Consider the following 20,425-nt stretch of genomic DNA (forward strand, 5'->3'; position numbering starts at 1 on the left):
ATCTCTCATCTCTAACGCCCTTGTCTCAATTTTCACCTCATATTCCCGAATCAGAAGCAACAAGCTCATCTCCCTTTCTATCTACTACCTTAAAAATTAAGGAACACACCCATTGCTACTGTCACTGCCCCTCCGTCGCCGCTGAGCTCCAACCAGCTCAGCCTCCGTCGCCGGCGACGCTACTTCTCACAACCGGTAAGTCATTCTCCTTTACCCCATTCTAAACCTTTATTAAATTTCTGATTATTCGATTCAACTATTTTTAGGCAGTCCCGGAATTTTTAATATTGGAATTGGAAAGAAATCAAAAGGGAAACTTCTATCGGTATTAAAGATCGAAGCTTTAGGAGGAGGGTATTATTCAACAAATTGCAGAAATTCAATTGGTGGACTACCGTGAATGTATATGCCATGGAAGATTTCATAAAATAACAGAGGATATACCTTCAATTGGATAGGATAATTTGCAATTGCTTGAACTATTTTCGTTGTGCTTCTCTTCTCAGATTTGGAATTAATGGAGAAGATGGTGGGAAGATATATATATATATATATAGGCAAAAAAAGATAGATATCGATGGATTTAGATGAGGGAGAGATTTTTAGGGAAGATGAAGATATGGGGAAAATCGTTTGGTGATAAGGTTTGGAGATATATATTTGACCAAGTCAACTAGGAAAAGATTTAATTAGATTTATTTTATTTTATTTGATTTTTTTTTCTCTCTTTTTTTTGAGGTGTTACAATCTGAGCCCCGAACCACTCCCCCACCGCCTGCCTGTCCTGTCGAGCTAGTAAAGGCCCCGTCGGTGTTCAGCTTCACCCAAGGATCGTCGGGTGGATGCCAAAGCACTTGCAGGGACCTCAGAACTCGCCGGCGAGGAGGATCCAAAGGCATGAAGTCAACGGCCGGGGTGCAATCGCGCCAATGAAGGGGGACTAGCACACCCGCCGCCACCAAGATCCGCAGGTGCCGAACAACCTGCCAAATAACAGGTGAAGAACGAAAAGAAATGCCGCGATGCTTGCAGCTATTCCTCTCCGTCCAGATAAACCAGTATACCAAACAGAGAATAATGAAGCTGATGTGCAAGGCGGTGGCCCTGTGAGAGGACCTCCACCAAAATCCTAATCTATGTGCAATATCAGTGCACGTGTGAATGTGTGTGCTGATGTAAGGGAACCAGCCATCAAAGTAATCCCAAACCGATCTCGCCAGAGGACTCGACACAAATAAATGCTGAAACGACTCGACTGGAATAGAAGAGACACAACAGAGACTAGGGCTGGCAATTTTTGACACGACACGATAACACGACACGAACCGGCACGAAAATAATGGGTTTGGGTCAGAGCTTATTGGGTTCGTGTCCTTATCGGGTCGACCCGTTAAGGACACGAAAATTTCGTGTCGTGTTCGTGTCGTGTTCGTGTCGGGTTCGTGTTATCCGTTAACAATACGTGTTCGTGTCGTGTTCGTGTTATCCGTTAACAAATAATATTTTAATATTATTAATTCTTATTATTTTCATTTTTAATAGGTTTAACCGTTATCAGGTCGTGTTGTTATCGAGTCGTTATCGTGTCATCTCGTGTACGTGTTGTTATCATGTCGTGTTGACCCGAATTGGTTCGTGTCGTTAATGGGTTCGTGTCGTGTTCGTGTCGTGTTCGTGTCTGAGGGTTTCGTGTCGTGTTCATGTTCGTGTTTGAGGTTTTCTTAACGGGTCGTGTTCGTGTTTGTTGTTATCGTGTTCGTGTCGTTATCGTGTCGACACGATAACGACCCGACACGCACGATTTGCCACCCCTAACAGAGACACTTGGATGCTAGAGAGATACCACGGGCCTGAACATAACACTCAACAGGGAGCCTCTGGAGGAGGAGGCGCAAGATGAAGACATAGATGGTAGGGGTCAGCCCAGCATTCCAAACCATGCGAAGTCCGAAATGTCTAGGGGACCGTGTCCGGATGAGCTCCCAAGCTGAGGCCGTCGAGAACTCACGGGCTGACACTGGCTATGCAGTTCTCCTCGCAGGTTTGGGTCGAGATGGATGCGGCAGCAGTGGTGGCGGTGTTCACTTCAGGACGCGGAGGAGCATCGGATGTAAGACATCACATGGCTCGCATTCGTACTTTGCTCGCATAGATACAGTTTATGTTCTCTCACATCTATCGAGAGGGCAACCGGCCAGCAGACTTTTTGGCAGGTAGGGGGTCCAGACCCCTGCCATCACCTTCTTTGATGCGGATTCGGCTCCTCGGTATTTGAAGTCGCTCGTCAGGATGGACCAGTTGGGCTATCTGAACTTCAGATTCAGATATCGAGATGGATGACTACTTTACTTGGTTCGTGGTTTTGATTTATGGTTTTTGATTTCCTTTGGATTTGGCCCGCATTTGGCCATCATCCTTGTTCTTTTTATGATGTATAGCTTTGTTATGCTTATTCTCTCTTTAGTTAGATGGTTAGTACCCGGTCTGTGGGGATACCATAGTAGCTTTGTTAGCTCTTGTGATTTGTATCTCTCGTGCGGACCGAGTCACTTTTGGGCTCGTCTTATGTATGTTCCTTTGGTGATTTTTGATATATACAGGTTGGGGGTCCGCCTTAACCCCCCGCCGTGATGGTGTTTGAGGAGAACAAAAAAAACTGAACCCTGAACCCTAAACCCTAAACCCTAAACCCTTAACCGATTATCGAATCGGTTTAACCGAATGCTCAAAGTAGCTATTTTTTTATAAAAAAATTATACTAGTATTTTTTTCTTCACGCAAATTGAATCCTTCCTAAATCGTTGTTTCCCCTTCAATTTCTGGTGCAATCGCCGCTTTCTTCTTTTCTCCGTGAATTAGGTACGAAAAACACGACTACAATAAGCGCATGCAGATGTGGAGCTAAATAAGTGTGTGTGGGTGCGCACATGGGCGGATCTACATGGTGTGTTCATCTGGCGCCTCCTCCTTCAGAAGATCCCTGTTGATTGTCATGTGCAGTCTCGTGGTATTTCCCTTGCTTCCAAGTGTTTGTGTTGTGTCTCTTCTTCTTATGTCGAGTCTTTACAGAATTTGTTTGCGTCTAGTCAGTCGGCGATGTCTGTTTGGGACTACTTTGATGGCTGGTTTCCTGATATACGCACACACATTCACACGTGCACTGATATTGCACTTAGATTAGGTTTCTGGTGGTGGTCCTCTCACAGGGCTCCCACCTTGCACATCAGCTTCATTATTCCTTGCTTGGTCTACTGGTTCATTTGGACGGAGAGAAATAGCTGCAAGCATCGCGGCATTTCGTTTCGTGCTTCCCATGTGATTTGGCAGGTTGTACATCAGTTGCAGATTTTGGTGGCGGCGGGTGTGCTAGTCCCCCTTCATTGGCGTGGTTGCACCCCGGCTGTCAATTTCATGCCCATGGCTCCTCCTCGCCGGCGAGTTCTGAGGTCCTTGAGTGTTCTTTGGCATCCACCTGATACTCCTTGGGTGAAGCTGAACACAGACGGGGCCTTTTCTACCTCGACTGGACAGGCTGGTGGTGGTGGAGTGATTCGTGGTTCAGACGGTTCTCTCCTGAGGGCCTTTTGCACGCCCCTTGTAGCCGCGTCGGGCTTTGAGGCGGAGCTTCTTGCTCTTCTTCATGGTCTGACGATGGCTATGGAGTTCTCATCACAGGTCTGGGTCGAGTTGGATGCAGCAGCAGTGGTCGCGGTGTTTAATTCAGAACGTAGGGGAGCAGCGGAGGTGCGACACCACATGGTTAGCATTCGTCTTTTGCTCTCACAGCTGCAGACGCGCTTCTCTCACATCCATCGGGAGGGCAATCGAGCAGTAGATTTTTTAGCAGGTAGGGGGGTCCAGACCCCTGCCCTCACATTCTTCGATGCGGATACAGCACCTCGGTACTTGAAGGCACTTGTGAGGATGGACCAGTTGGGCTATCCGAACTTCAGATTCAGGTACCGAGATAGATGATCGACTTGGTTTTTAGTTTTTGATTTGTATAACTTTTTTCTTCCTTATGAGTTGGTCACTTTTGGGCCAGCCATGGGCACGTATGTTTTGGTTCCTTTTTACATAGCTTTTTTGCTTGATTGATTGATAGATAGCACCCAACTTGTGGGGCTGTCTTAGCTTGATTTTTCTAGTTCAAGTCACTTTCGGGCTTGGACTATGTATGTTTATGACTTTTACCATTTTGGCTTGATTTTTTTTTTTTAGGTAAAAAGGAAAAAAAAACCCTAAACCCTATGTAGGAAAAATACTTATTACTTATCTGTCTAACTTTTTCATTTCCTACTTTATTTTTCCTTTTCTTAACTCACTTAACACAATATTTTTTAAATCCCGTGCCAAAAAGAAACGCCTCCATTACCGGGAAATGGAGAGAGTACTACACTGTTCATTTGCCACTCTAGAAATGGGATTAAAATCCTTTTTCACATTCAAGAAAGAAAAGTTGCTAATTTTTTTATTCTCAACCGTTCAAAAACTCATAAAATCACGTGTTGTCGGTTGACAAATTACAACAAAATAAGCGTATAAAAGTCTGGTAAGTAGAACAATGCCATTTCTTTGATGTGTTTCATTAAGTTTTCATTCATTTTCGTTTGCTTAATGAAAAGTCAGCACACAAAAGCGATGGGGACATTGTGAGATGTTATTAGAGGTCCAAAACACAAGTTTTTAAATTTGTACTACTAAATATAGCATCGGAAAGATGATCTGAATTAAAAAATAGTTCATCAATATTTTTTCGAGAACAACACTTGTTGATACAGTATCATCTACGTCATCATCACTAACAACATATTCCAAATCACTAATATCAATATCATTTCCTAATTCCATCTCAATTTAAACGAAACAATGTATCCTCAATTTCAATAAGCTCTACGATGTTCATATTAGTTCCTTCTTCAGTCGCACCGCCCCTAACCGTCACCCAACCCTCCTCCCCCACCGCCGCAGCCGAGTAATCCGAATTCAATCCATCTCCGATCAATCCTCCGATCCTCGCCGCCGGAGAATCCGATGTCGAAGCATTCTCTGTCGTCCAATCCGGAACCTCCAAAGTATCCCAAAAGCACTGATCCATCACACTCGTCGGAGATTTCTTCGTGGACTTCCCAACGCCGCCCTCCGCAGAGTCAAGGAACGGGTGCCCTAGCAGCTTCTCCGCCGTCCACCGCTTCTCCGGGTCCCGCGCAAAGCACTTGGCCGCAAAATCCCTCGCCGCGCCGGAAAACCACCTCGGAATCTCCGGCACGTCGCAGGAGAACGCGACTCTGTACAGCGCCGCCGTGGGATCGTTCATCTCCGGCCACGGATTCTCCCCCGTCGCCATCTCGATGATCGTGCACCCCATCGCCCAAACATCCGCCGGAAACCCCTGCCCCTCGCCGCGCGCGACCTCCGGCGCCATGTACACCGGTGTTCCGGCGAAAACAGAGCCGCCGCTTTCCGCTCTCTTCGCGCATCCGAAGTCGGCGATTTTCAGCCCGCCGCGGTCGGCGATCAGCACGTTCTGGCCTTTGATGTCGCAGTGCACGATTCCGGCACGGTGGAGATAGTTCAGCCCCTCCGCCATCTGATTCGCGTAGAATTTGATCGTCGTTTCATCGAGGGAGCCGCCGTTGCTTCTGATCAGATCGGAAAGCGTTCCGCCGGAGACATACTCCAGAAAAATGTTGAACACGAATTCATCTCTCTCGCGTGTGATATCAGAACCCAGGCATTTCACTATGAAAGGTGAGCTGAGCTGAGAAATCAGAATCTGCTCGTTGCGTAAGGAGCTGGATGATGACATTTTAGCTGATTTCACGGCAAAGATGTCGCCGGCGTCGCTCGTGGCGAGCGATACGGCGGCGGAGGAGCCCCGGCCTATTACCGGACCCCTTTTCCACTCCATGATTTAATTCGCGAGAGAGAAGAGCGATTTATTTTTTTTTAAAAAAGCACTACTGCTAAGTTGGTTTTGAACTGAATCGTTATTAGTGGTTAATAATCTAGTACTAGTATTACTAGTACTATTTATTTTCCTTGCAGTCTACACCTCCCTATATACGAATGCGATTGACGGCCACACGTTTTTCCAATTCAGAATTAAAATAATAAATTTAATCCATTTTCTACTTTTTTAATCGATCCTATAGGCTCCCAGTGTTGGTTTACTTTCATTGTTAGTCCATGAATTGCAAAGGGATGGCCAACAAACCATATCCATCTTTGTTTAGGGTATCTGACATTAGTTGGTAGCGATCCATTCTAGGGGTATGTAAAAATATCAAATATTCTGTTTACCGTACTGAAATTACCGTATGATATAAGAAACAGTATGGTATATCGAATTTTGGTATAATAACAATATACTAAGAATTATTCCATACTGAAACTTCGGTATACCATAATTCGATATAACAATAAATTCGGTATGATATTTTTTTATAATGTATTTTTGATACTGTATATATGGTATGTTATTTTTGGTTCGGTATACTGTACTGTCTAACCACTAATCCACACGTGACATGACGGCGCCGCACGTGAGAGGTCTAGAGGGGAGCTCCGGCCAACGGTGGCCGGCCTATTGTTTCTAAAGAGGGGGGCACGTGCCGCTATCACCGCTTCTACGCAACCAATCTATTTGTATGACGTCATGCGCTTTGCGGCGGCCATTTGCTGTAAAAATATACAGTAAAACGTTTTAAAAATAATTTTCGGATATGTGCTAGGTACAACGACCGAGGGCATTGTAGTGAGGCAACTTGATTTGAAGTAATTAATGGGAAAATTGAGGTGAATGAATCATGATTTTATTTGAAGCTTTTGGCTCACATGACTAGAGTGTGAAAGGAGAGAAAAAAACTATGGTGTTTCGCATGATTTTGTTTAGTGGTAATATTAATGTTATACTACTCCCTATTAATCTAGGAGGTGGAAAAATGCCTGAATTTGGTAGAAGAGTTGTGCGCTCGAATTCACTGTTCACCGCCACAAACTATGCCATCTGCAGCGGAAAGATTTGGAGATGTGGTAGCTCATGATTTATTTATAAGGAACATTATAGTAATTTATTTTCTCACTTACTTTCTTTCTAATTTAATGCTCCTTAGAATATTGGAGGTTTAATTATAATCAAGACACAACGAAATATGAAACAAAACTTGTATTTTCTGATAGAGTGTGGAAGGTCCTCGTCGACATAGTAAGTGCGATGATCGCTGTTGACAATGAATAACCAATCCTGACTTCTAGACCCACCTATGTTTTTCACTATATATCTATATAGTTAGTATTTAGTGTCTTGGATAATTATGTACGGTAGTACTCAATTTCATCCTTCGTATCTCATAAATGTTGGGGTATGGATTTTTTTATACTTTTATAAAGTGTATAGTCGAAATTTGGTCCCAATTTTCGTTTTCGAGGCATAAGCATTAGGTAAAGAGGCAGATTATTTATGAATCAACAATCAGTCATTTATTCGCTACACTTACCGCAATTACTATGAATTAGTAATAATCAAACTAATAAAAACATTTAGGAGTTGTACTCGTCTCTCCCAAGATCTAAAAAATTAAAACAGTTTAATTCATGACCTTGTGCTTAAGTTATGGCATTCATGAATATATATACTCCATAAAAATATACGACAGTTTGTGAATTTGTGAGGTGTAATCTCAAGCATCAATTTTCCAACTTTCCATGATATATTGTGACTCTGCCACAAGGAAAATAAAAAGGACACCCTAATAATTAAAGGGTATCTCACAGCTGGGAATATGAATATCAATACAAGAAGAGGATTCGCATCCACTATACAGTAATTTAGGATCGCCCCCTTTCCATGTTTCATAATTAGGTCGAATGTACCATGCATACATCAGATAGTACAGAATGAGTTGACTATTTTAATCGTGTTCCGTGCATACATCCGTATAGTTAAGAGATGGTCTCCTATGCATTCCACCCGGGAGCGAGCCAGGAATTGATTTAAGGAGGGACATTTAAACGACAATACATCGTTTAGTTAAGAGATTAGTCCAACAAATAGGTAACAGCCCAATTTATATCTTAAAACATTTTAAAATATAACTGTACAATAAATTTGCGCATAGTACACTCACGTACCAAAGTATCTATTTAATTTTGATTGTGTATAATGTATATCGCATCAATATTTATCTATTACATTACTTTTCATGATTTTTATAACAATATATGCTCAATTACCACACTACTTTACATTACTTTGCATGCAATAACTTGCACAAAATACTTAGAAGTGATGGGTTTAAAAGAATATTAGTACTATCAAATTATTTTAGGTGGGAGTATGGATGAATTTCCTTTTCATGAATCATTCCTTTCTGATCACTTGGTGTGACACGTTGCACGTTACACTCTTGAAGAACACGTTCCACGTTACACTCTTGAAGAAAAGCACAATTGGTTTTACATTGGCTCGTTAATTCCTTCCTTTAAGTAGCCATCATTGGCTTTATCTTTGCCGAATTTACTAACTAATTTCTGGTCACCTAACTTTTATCATCACCAGCCACAAATTATTTTTGTCACCAACAAAATACAACTAATACGAATTGGAAAATGAGAGACAAGCTAGATTATAATTGTCTAGCATACCTGACCTAATTATAAGGTAGATAGACACAAGCTTTAGTCAAAAGTTTGTGAGTAATATTTGTGCCATAGGACAAGAATATATTTAAATATATTCTTTATAAAAAATAATTAGAAACTTATTAAGGTATAGTAATTTTATAAATATTTAATGAAAAACAATTTCATTTGCAAAATAGAAAAATTAGAAAGTTAGTATATTTAGTGATAATTATCAAATAATCTTACTGAATGACCTACATATTGATATGCAACAATACTTATTTTATCATACGATCGACTTATTTATATGGAGTATATAATAGTATTGTTTCTTTTATGACATTAAATTGGTCCCTTATTCTGTTATTCATTCAGAAAGATTTACATTTGAATTTGATCTCGCGTATATATATGTATGTTGGGCCCAAATTGTGTTATTGATCCATATTTAATTTGTCTGACAACTACAATGCAAAATTGTATAAATGGATAAAGTTGGAGGCCAGTTCGCATCGAGCCCATATTATTTGCTCATTTATTATTGACTGAAATAAGTGAAGATGAATTTTGGGATAGTGCAATTTAACATGCAAAATTATACACTCAAAATTAATTTTGTGATAGTGCAATTAACATGCAAAATAAGACAAATCGAAACTTAATGTATTTACAGTTGAGAAAATAAAATCACATGCAATTTCAGAAAATAACAAATTGTACACTAAAAATAAACATTGTTACGGATTAGATTTTTTTTAATTGTGAAACATGACTTTTAAATTAAATCGTGGGTGACCATTTTTTTAACTGTGATAGTTGCATATAAAATCCAGAGTTGATAATTAATTTTCAAATTGTGAAATTATTATTCTTGTCCAACCCCTGTATGTTCTAAAGATTTATTTCTAAAAAATATTTCGGCCGTGTAGAGCAAGAGGGCAATACTAGTATTTAAATGCAAATAGAGAGATGTTAACACGTCATGACTAAAGAAGGGGATGCGTGTCGACCGTACAAGGCTCGTCATCATCTCTCTTCCGCTTACAACTCCGCTCTACTCGATGTACGTCGCACTCGCACCAATTCCCATCATTCATTCGTATATACTCCTAGTTTCCTTACAAAACTATGACAGGGAAGGATATCATCCAAAAGGTTAAGGTACTGCCCATCTAAATTATCGGATTTTTTCATTTCTGCTTGTTAGAGCATCCACAACCGTGCTCTTACCAGCGGCACGGTTGTGGGCCCGGGCGGTACTATTCATGCCTGCTGATACGATCATATCTATCATATCTCTTAGGATCTTCTAATTATTTAGTTTTCCCTTATTCACCATATCTTTCCCATATTTGTTTAAATATTTGTTTCTTGTTCATTAAGTTAGGGTAGTAGATTCTAGTATTATAAATAGGAGAGCTTGTTATCATTTTAATAATTCAATGAATATATTATTTTCCACAAACTTGTCTTGAGTAACAAGAATATCATATTTCGTTTCCCAATTGTTGTTCGTCGGAGAACGTCCGAAAATCAGCAATCCGTGGTCTATCTTTCGAGCACGTCGAAGGTTCGATCACCTTATCTCTCCGAGAAGTTAGCCATCCGGCCTCGTTACGGAGAACGTCCGTAACAACTGGTGCTTTCATTCCCGTACTCATCCTCCATCTTCGTTCATCTATATTTCCCAAAAAAAAAAAAAAAAAAAAAAAAAAAAAAATTCAGCCACAGCACTACCATCACAACCGCATCTAATCCACTCCACCGTACTCATGACGTCAACACACCATGGCCAATATACGTCGGAACTGCCGACGAGGGGGGCGACGCCGGCGCTGCAGATCTGCCCGCCGCGACACCCCAACACCGGCGACTATCGACCGGACCAAAGAGATCAATCCGGGAAGTCTTCTGTCGACCCAATCACTTTAGGGTTTGAAAAGTTGAATGCTCGCTTCGACAACTTGGATCGACGGTTGGACAATTTAGCACGGCAACCGTTCAACCGGGAGCCAAGGCAGACTCGTCGTCGCGACAACTGGGACCCACCATGGACCCGTCGGACCACTGCATATCCGCGTTCTTCATCCTACGAGCTAGATATGTACTCGCCATCACCGCCCAAGCGCCGACCTACCTGTTGGGACCCACCTGTCTATCGAGAGACACCAAGGCAACGCCCCTTCAACGAGGTCTCGGTGTATGATCAGCCGTTGGGCCATGTCCCTAACTCACGTCGGAATCAACCTTACACGGCGCGTGACACAGCGGCGCCGCTGTACACCTTTCCCAGAAGGTATTCCGTTAGAGGGCCCGCGTCTCGGCAGCCTCGTTCAGCAATCATAGCAGAGGAACCGATTAATGCAGAGTTAGATCACTTGTTGGAGGTATGGGACAGGAAGGAAACTCATGTCGATGCCACAGATGACCGAGTGAGCAAATTCCGATCATTATCGCAGCCCGATGAGCCAGTTGTTTCTTCGTCGCACCGGACGCTAGAATACCCTCCATCGAGAAATACTATGGCTTCTCGTGGGCAGTCGGGTTTATACCCCAATGTCTCATTGGCTCCACCGCGACACAGCACCACCGAGTCTATAAATCTTAGGCTGGATTTCCAACCACCTCAGGGAAACCCATCGATCCAGCGACGGCCGCTCGTATTTCAGCAATCGGATCAACCTGCGACTCGCCAGCCTTCATGTTTGGAATCACCTCTGACAACAACCATTTCGGCAAAGCAGCCCAACCAAAATTACCAACCGTCGCCGCCGCTGCCCCAATCAGATCGCCAGCTGCAGCGGCCGAGTCCTTTACCGCCTTTGGAGCTGCTACCCTACGCCGCTCCGGGACCTTTCCAGCCCTTGCACTCACTGCCCGTGACAACACCATTGGCGGTGTCTAATCTGCATCCACAAGCTGCTATCCCGAGCTCAATGAAGAAAAAATGGGTAACAAATATACAAGAAGGAGAAGAGATGATGGAGATTGAGAATATTATAGTTGAGTATAAGGCTGCACTTGAGACAACAAAATCGGACCTTATAGTAGAAATGGATGAGCTGAGATTAAAGTCTAAAGAAGTGGGTAAGAAAGGAGATGGTTCTTACACGAGTTTGCCCGTAATGGCTTGTGTCTATATGGATTGGAATGTAGGTGAGGTTACAAGTATGATTCATCGATCAACCTCGCTCGATACCGATGCAAGGTTGATCCCTCCGCGCAATGACATGCCATGTTTGAGCATTCTGAGAGGCGTGAACAAGATTTTCATTTTGGCATGGAATTCTGCCGACAACATTGGGTCTCCTTTGTTGATTTTTGACAAGGGTGAAAAAGGGAGACGTTCAGCTGTTCGGTGTGTGTTTGATCCAGGAGGAGTTGTCTCGCCGAAGCTTCTTATTTCAACTCTCATTTTTGCTTCGTGGTCCCCACCTTGAGGACAAGGTGGATTTCAACCGTGGGGGAGTTGATACGATCATATCTATCATATCTCTTAGGATCTTCTAATTATTTAGTTTTCCCTTATTCACCATATCTTTCCCATATTTGTTTAGATATTTGTTTCTTGTTCATTAAGTTAGGGTAGTAGATTCTAGTATTATAAATAGGAGAGCTTGTTATCATTTTAATAATTCAATGAATATATTATTTTCCACAAACTTGTCTTGAGTAACAAGAATATCATATTTCGTTTCCCAATTGTTGTTCGTCGGAGAACGTCCGAAAATCAGCAATCCGTGGTCTATCTTTCGAGCACGTCGAAGGTTCGATCACCTTATCTCTCCGAGAAGTTAGCCATCCGGCCTCGTTACGGAGAACGTCCGTAACACCTGCTCTCTGGCAAGAGCACAACACCCACAACTGTGCTCTTCCGCAAGGACGAGCACAATTAATATAAAATTCAATTACACAAAAACATTTTCATAATACTAAAATTCATTAAAAAAACCACAATAAAAATAACAAATTACAAATAAAATAAAAAGACATAATTAAAATCCTAAAAATTAAAAATTACATAATTAAAATACTAAAAATTAAAAATTACATAATTAAACTCCTAAAAATTAAAAATTACATAATTATTGGCTAATATAACCCGAGGAAGACTACGCATCCGGCGGCACCAACCCCAATTGTTTTTGGAGACCCAATATCATGGACTCGTGCGTTTGAAGTTGCGTGGGGGTCATAGTTGACCTATCGGCCATATTGAGTTGGGCCAAAAGGGCCCACAACGAGTTGTTCGGGGGTGGAGGTGGAACATAGGGTGCGGGTTCGGGAGCAGGGGCAGATGGAGTCGCGGCGCGACGTCGTTCGGCCGCCGCCTTCTTCCTACCTTGCGGTCGGCGTCGGGAACCGCTTGGTTGGGCATCGGGGCTACCCAAGTTAGCTTCGGCGAGTTGGCTAGCCACTTCTTCGCCGGCGTCGGATAGGGATGCCGACCGTGAGCGTTTGGAGGAGCCGCTAGAGGAGGATGTTATGCCTCCCTTATACTTCGGGTGCGTCCGCGTCTCCTGCCAAACGTTAAGATATTTGAACGACTTACCGTTCATGGATTGGTAGGTGCTCAGCGAGGCGGTGATGATGTCGACCTCGCTTCGGCCGCTCCCGGCATTCCGGGACTCCTGGATGAAATAGCCGTTGAACTTGCCAATTTCTTCGTTGGCTCGGCCGATGCAGTTGCGCACCATACTCTCGTTGCGCTCGATCGTTCCCGGCGGCCGGTGTGCATTGTACCGGCTAGAGACGCGCCACCAAAAGTGATCGCCGGATTGGTTCGTTCCAACCACCGCATCTTCGGAGATTTCCAAGTACGCCTTGAACAATCTTTCCATCTCCGCCGGTGAGTACGGTGTGCGGACACCGGCGCGAGATGGAGGATTCGGCATTTGGGAAGGGGCGCGAGGCCTAGGCTCCGGTGTCCACCCGTAGCGCCCATCGGAGGCACCTTGATCGTCGATTGGGTATGGCCGGTAGCCACTCGGAACGCCCGAATCTTGGGTGAGAGGAGGGGCCGAATATTCCGTTTCCGGACTATGAAACGGTTGCGAACCGAACCATTCGGGGTTCCAACCGTGAGAGCCGCTTGGGTTGTCGTCGTTACCGGACATAGTGGTGTTGTAGGGTGTGAGAGGAAGATGAAAATGGATATGAGAGATTGATGATGAGAATTGTGTAGTGAAAGTGTGAATTTTTTGGAGTGAAATTGGGGGTATTTATAGATGAAAGTGTGTATTTTTGGGGTAAAAAAATAAAAAAAAATTAAAAAGTGGGGAAAAACGGTTATAAACGGATATAATTTTTTGGGGAAGTGAAATTTTTTTTTTTTATTTTTTATCGATTTTTTTTAATAAAAATCCGATTTTTTAAAAAAAAAAATAAAAAAATGTTTGAAACCAACGGCTATGCCGTTGGCGAATCAGAGACCGCCACGTGTGCGTCCGCTGGCACGGACGTGCTCGATACATCGAGCAGCGCCGTGCCAGCGGCGCGGTTGCAGCGGTGGCGGTCCTTCGCCTTGCCGCTGGCACGGACGGCGGTGGCGCCAACCGCCACCGCTGCGGATGCTCTTATGTTGTTCAATTCATTTTTCTTGTTTCCTCTTGAATTTGCAAGCCATATTTGCATTTAAACACAGAGTAATTGGAAGTTGTTATACTCCAGGAATATTGGTGAGTGAAAGATTCGCATATAATATATTGTTCCAAGCCAATAAATATATGGTATATATTATGCAGGAAAAGGTATGTATAACTCAAGCAGCATATGATAGAGATACAGGAAAAGGGAAAAGTAAGATGTCAAAGAAAATTAAACATGGATATCATTTGGTGGAGGGAAAATCAGGCCACGCCATGGAAGATTATGTTTTTGCTGAATTCAGACAAGTGGATGAGAATGAGCTTGGTCTGTTTGCTATATTTGATGGCCATTTGAGCCGCGAGATCCCTAATTATCTCAAATCTCATCTTTTTAACAACATATTGAAAGAGGTGACACATATAGCTGTATACTATTCATCAATCTTTAATCACAAGTAGGATAATAAATAGTTTGTTGCTTTCATGGATGCTGCAGCCTGACTTCTGGACTGCTACTGACACTGCTATCAGGAGAGCCTATCGCATAACTGATAGCACGATACTGGAGAAAGCCAAGGATCTCGGAAAAGGGGGTTCCACAGCTGTGACAGCTATATTGATCAATTGCCGGAAGCTTGTGGTTGCCAACGTTGGAGATTCTCGTGCCGTGATCTGCAAGAATGGCGTGGCGAAGCAGTTGTCGATTGATCATGAGCCTGAAAGGGAAAGGGACACTATTGAGAACAAGGGTGGCTTTGTAACAAAGTTTCCAGGTACATGTCATTTATATTGCCTTCAAATCTTCCATTTATCACTTGATATATTCGCGCTTTCTTGTCTCAGGTGATGTACCGCGTGTTGATGGACAACTAGCGGTAGCGAGAGCGTTTGGCGATAAAACTATCAAGGATCATCTTAGCTCCGAGCCAGATGTCATAGTAGAGACGATAGATGATGAAACTGAATTTATGATATTGGCCAGTGATGGTGTTTGGATGGTTAGTTGGTGCTTATTCTACTTTTCTTTTCTTTTTTTATTTTAAAAAATGACCAATAATGCTTCCCATCTATATATCCCGTGATAACTCGAACACTCAAATCCTTGACTAATGATTGATGTTTTTGGATATGCATCGAACATCAGGTTATGTCTAATGAAGAAGCAGTCAAGTGTATCAGGCAGATCAAAGATGCCAAATCCGCAGCCAAACGACTTAATGAAGAAGCACTTGCTAGAAAAAGCACAGACGATATCTCTTGCATTGTTGTAAGGTTTGGCTAGCTAGTTTTTTTTTCTTATGTTTCTTTGGATAGTTTTGCTTCGTTTGTGGATCAGAAACCTTGGAAGAATGCTTTCTACTTTGGCGTATATGTCTACCGTTTTTAGATAAGATGATTGTCTGCCTCCAACTACACATGTCACCCACCTAACAAAAATATGAGTAATACTTCCCCTGTTCCACTACAAGTGAGAAATTTCTTTTTTGCCGTTGTTTTGCGAAGATAACAATAAATAGTTAAAGTAGAGATAAAGTAAAGTAGAAGAAAGTCGTATATACATTATTATCTTACTTTACTTTACCTCTGTTCCACTACAAGTGAGATATTCCTTTTTGGCCGATGTTTTGCAAAGATAATAATAAATAGTTAAAATTGAGAGAAAGTAAAGTAGGAGAAAGAATAATATAGAAGAGAGTCGTATATACATTATTATCTTACTTTACTTTACCTCTACTCTAACTATTATTATTTTTGCAAAACAACGTCCAATTTGGAGCGCCTCACTTGTAGCCTGACGGAGGATTATTAGTGGGTCTTTTTTTCTTATGTTTCTTTGGATAGTTTGACTACTTTTTGGCTTATTATGGGTTTTTTGTTGTGTTGCTCAACACAAGCGATAGAGAGTAATGTCAAGTCAAAAAGTGTCCAGTTCGTTTGTGGCGTGGTCTTAAATTTAATATTCATTTATAATCCCAAAATAAGGTCTCATTTCCTTAAAGGGCATTGTAAAGGCAGATTGTTATCTATATTTATATAGATTGAGACAGGATTATCACTAAGTTGATGTGGAACAAGAGTTAGACATTTAACACACTCCGCACATGTAGGCAGAAATAAACATTGAACCAGAAATAAACATTGAACTTTTACAAGTAAGGTAGACAAGATGAGAGATAAAGATATATTATCGGTGTGGATCGGAATATACATTGGACTTCCATTTGTGATGCTGCTCGCTCCATACAAATCTTAGTAGTAGAACACCATGTTTATTTTAAATAAATGTTATAACAATGGTCATAATAATAATAATGAATAAATTGGAACCAAAACTATTGCCAAAGATTGAAGATTATACAAACAAATAATATTTTTTTTTGGTAAGATATTTTCTCTAAAGAATGAGAATAAAGTGTAATATGTGTTCTTTTCGAAATAACGATAAAGTGTACGATATGTTCTCATGAGAATCACGATAAGATGTAATCTAAGTGCCAGTTTGATGGCACTAATAACTCGTAGATAGCTAAGTTATTTGGGTCATTCAGTTGTGTAAGAATGAGTGCACATTCAGATCCTAGTTCTAGAAGAATTAAAGGAAGAAGGAATCAAAAAACTAGCTGTTAGGAAGTTAGTTATTCTGTTAGGAAAGAGCAGTTATTAGCTCTAGTTCTTGATTCTTGTTTCTTGATTCTTTTTCTGTTAGTAAGCGTTACCACATTGTATGAGCTTCATATATAGCTCGGTTTTTCACTTGTAACTAGAGTTAGTGAGTTAATCAATAAAAGAGAATTCTTTTTCTCCAAGAAACCTCTCTTTCTTCATCAAGATTGGTGTGTGTGAGTTCATAATTGAGTGTGTGAATTCCAAAATAGTGTGTGAGCTTTGTGTGTTGTGTTAACAAGTGGCGCCGTCCGGTGGGAAGTTGAAGCTGGTTTGCAGAAGTTCAGACGGTTTCAGAGATGGCAGCAAGGCTAGATGCAGAGAAATTCACAGGCAAAAATGATTATGGCCCGTCGAAGATGAAGATGAAGATGAAGGTTGTTTTGATCCAACAAGGTTTGGCAGCAATTCTTGCTACTCCGAGTGAGAAAGGGAAAGCTCCAGCACTTGATGAGAAATCCCAGGCCAAGCTTGATGAGATGCAGCTCAAGGCCCATAGTGCAGTCATCTTGTGTTTGGGAGACAAAGTTCTAAGGGATGTGCAAGAATCCAAGACTGCTACAGAGATTCTAGAGAAATTGGATGAAGTCTATTTGGCTAAGTCTCTAGCAAATAGACTTTATCTTAAGAAGAGGCTCTACTTCTACAGCTTTATTACTGACAGATCCATCATAGAGCAGCTGGAGGAGTTCAACAAGATTATTGATGATCTTGGCTCGGTGGATGTCAAGATTTCTAATAAAGATAAGGCTATCTTGACACTCAATGCTCTGCCTAGTTCCTATGATCAATTGAGTGATGTCATCATCTATGGTAAAGACAAGCCTATTACTTACATAGAGGTTTATTCAGCTCTGATGGCTAAAGAGCTTCAGAAAAATACCAGCAAGGGGTCTGATCTTCAAGCCCCGGAGGCTGTAAATGTGAAGAAATTCAAGAAGCCTAAATTCAGGAAGAAGTATGAAGAAAATTCCAAGGGATCCACCTCTGATACCCAAAAAGAAACCAGGTCATGTCACTGGTGCAAAAAGCCTGGGCATCTAAAGAAAGATTGCTTTGCATGGAAGATGAAGCAGGCCTCTGAGGAAAAAGGGCAGAACACCTCTGATTGTGTAGAGGGTGTTGATCCACCAGCCCAACTTCTGAATGTGTTAGAAAATGGGGTAAGTCAGAAATGGATTATGGATTCTGGGTGTTGTTTCACATGTGCCCCAATAGGAGCTGGTTTCATGATCTCAATGAGGCAGATGGAACAGTTCTTCTTGGAAACAATCACATCTGCAAGATCAGGGGAGTTGGGAAGGTGAAGCTGAGGCTTCAAGATGGTTCTATCAAGATCTTGACAGAAGTGAGATTTATTCTTGATGTTAAGAGGAACCTGATCTCTCTGAGATGCTAGAACATAAAGGATTTAATATTTTGATGAGTCAGGGAAAGATTATGGTGCAATCAGGGAATCAATTAGTTATGGTGGTTGAAAGAGAGCATACACTTTACTACCTAACTGCTGAAGCTGTTGATGGAGAAAGCTACTCCATATCTACTGAAAATATGAAGCTATGGCACTTGAGATTGGGCCACCCAGCTAAGGGCAGCATGAAAGAACTAGTGAAAAGGGTTTAATCCCTGGAGATGTCAACAACAAGTTAGATCCATGTGAGCAATGCATTCTGGGGAAAGCAAAGAAAGCCCCATATCCTACAGGTATACACTCATCTACAACCTCTCTTGACTACATACACAGTGACCTATGGGGTCCTTCTCCTATTAATTATGTTGGTGGAGGAAGGTACTATTTGTCTATTACTGATGATTATACTAGAAAGTTGTGGGCCTATATTCTGAGAGAGAAGTCATAAACATTTGCAAAATTTAAAATGTGGTGCAAGGAGGTGGAGTTGGAGAAAGGCAAGAGTGTGAAATGCCTTAGGATTGATAATGGCCTGGAATATCTTTCTAGTGAGTTTGATATGTTTTGCAAAGAGAATGGCATGAAGAGGCATAGGACAGTCTCTTGCAACCTGATAAGGGAAATACCCTTATCAAGTGAAAAAGATAAAGAAAGTCACAGAGAAACCGTGCTTTGTCGACAATCGAAAATTCTAAACGGAAAAACTAAATAAACATAAAAGACAATAATTATGATTTCATTGATTGAATAATGAGAATAACAATAGGTCCTATTTATAATATTCCTACGAATAACCTAACTTGGTGAACAAGATAATAAAGATATGGAAAAGATATGATAATATAATAATAGAGATATGGGAGATATTTCCGAAGATATAATCGTATAAACTCCCACACGGTTAAAATCCACCTTGCCCTCAAGGTGGGAACCAAGAAGCAACGACGAGCGACGATAACAGAGCCATCCCCTCCTGGATTAAAAAAACATAAGATCGTTGTTTTGTACGCCAATAACCGACTATCGTGTGACAACGTATCTGAATTATCATGCTCGTTCCAATAATTGCTTCAGACCTCTTCCAATCACGATCAAAACTTTGGTAGATATTCCCTCTTGGATCAAATATACAACACTGCCCAGTCCAATTATACACTTCATTCGGCTCCATATATACTTCATTTGGCTCCAAAGATTCCCCAATGATATCAACATCAAGTAATGCATCGGTTCTTTTCCCCTCTTCACCCAAAACCAATGACTCATTCTCATCAACTCGATCTCGATCCTTGTTTTCACCAATAACTTCAATCCTATCATTCCCCTCACCAAGGTGCTCAAACTCCATTGAATCGACCTATTCAATTAGAACCGAAGTGTGATCACCGTAATCCTGATTTGGGCTGCACGACGGAGGGATCCCAGCTGGTATGGGCGCTTCATCTTTAAACAATTCCCCCTCCTCTCCACTGACATCGGGGCTGCACGGCAGAGAGATCACAGCTAGAGGAGGCAGGACAACCATTAGCATCTCATCTCCGTCATGGGACTTGCGATTGAAGAGCATTACTTCGTTGCAGCTCTTATCGTGGACTTCCTCTACAATGGCATCATCGGGTACGACGACGGCGTCCATTGGGCATCCTCTGTACGGCTGGACAGCCGCACCCGGCACCGGCGCTGCTGAGCATTGGTGACCGATCAACGGAAAACAACCGGTAGCGGGCTGAATCCGGGCCTACTTTTGCGGTTGTGGTCCAGGGAGTCCGTAAGTCGACGCTCCATATGGCGGTATCGGATCAGGTCCACCAATGTAGGACGGATATTGCGGCAGTGTGTGCAGTTGTTGGGTTGGCGAACAGTAGGAATTAGGCCACGAGAGCTGCTGTCGGGGCTGCATTTGTGTCGGGGCTGCATTTGTGTCGCCTCTATATAATTAATTATTTAAAAATAAATAATTAATGCGGTTGATTTACATAGGGGAACTCATTTCATGTACATATGGCAGAAATTAAAACTCAGTCTCAAAATAAGTTTTCTTTTACAAATTTTCTTAATTATACATTTATAAACATACCAATTTCATTATCATTAAATTATTAAATACTATGTTAATAAAATCCGAGTTAAGTATATT

The 20,425-nt window shown here is 41.8% G+C and overlaps 2 protein-coding genes across 2 annotated transcripts; one reads left to right on the forward strand and one right to left on the reverse strand.

The window, feature by feature from the left end:
• Window positions 1-4,730: 4,730 nt before the first annotated feature.
• Window positions 4,731-6,074, reverse strand: LOC121767773 (mitogen-activated protein kinase kinase kinase 17-like). Its single transcript, XM_042164098.1, has one exon. It carries the CDS (start codon window positions 5,909-5,911, stop codon window positions 4,853-4,855), a length of 1,059 nt encoding a protein of 352 aa, XP_042020032.1. The 5' UTR covers window positions 5,912-6,074; the 3' UTR covers window positions 4,731-4,852.
• Window positions 6,075-9,753: 3,679 nt separating this feature from the next.
• LOC121767565 (probable protein phosphatase 2C 39) lies at window positions 9,754-15,495 on the forward strand. The gene is made up of 5 exons (XM_042163866.1): window positions 9,754-9,786; window positions 14,370-14,624; window positions 14,710-14,986; window positions 15,057-15,211; window positions 15,358-15,495. The coding sequence occupies exons 1-5, from the start codon at window positions 9,754-9,756 to the stop codon at window positions 15,493-15,495; spliced, it is 858 nt and encodes a 285-aa protein (XP_042019800.1).
• The last annotated feature ends 4,930 nt before the right edge of the window (window positions 15,496-20,425 follow it).

This window comes from Salvia splendens, chromosome 15 (genome assembly GCF_004379255.2).
Source record: "Salvia splendens isolate huo1 chromosome 15, SspV2, whole genome shotgun sequence".
Taxonomy (NCBI): Eukaryota; Viridiplantae; Streptophyta; class Magnoliopsida; order Lamiales; family Lamiaceae; genus Salvia; species Salvia splendens.

Coding starts and splice junctions, on each gene's coding strand:
- LOC121767565 (XM_042163866.1), top strand. CDS start 9,754: ATGACAGGGAAGGATATCATCCAAAAGGTTAAG. Junction 14,625..14,709: donor TTAACAACATATTGAAAGAG/GTGACACATATA, acceptor TGGATGCTGCAG/CCTGACTTCTGGACTGCTAC. Junction 14,987..15,056: donor CTTTGTAACAAAGTTTCCAG/GTACATGTCATT, acceptor TTCTTGTCTCAG/GTGATGTACCGCGTGTTGAT.
- LOC121767773 (XM_042164098.1), bottom strand. CDS start 5,911: ATGGAGTGGAAAAGGGGTCCGGTAATAGGCCGGGGCTCCTCCGCCGCC.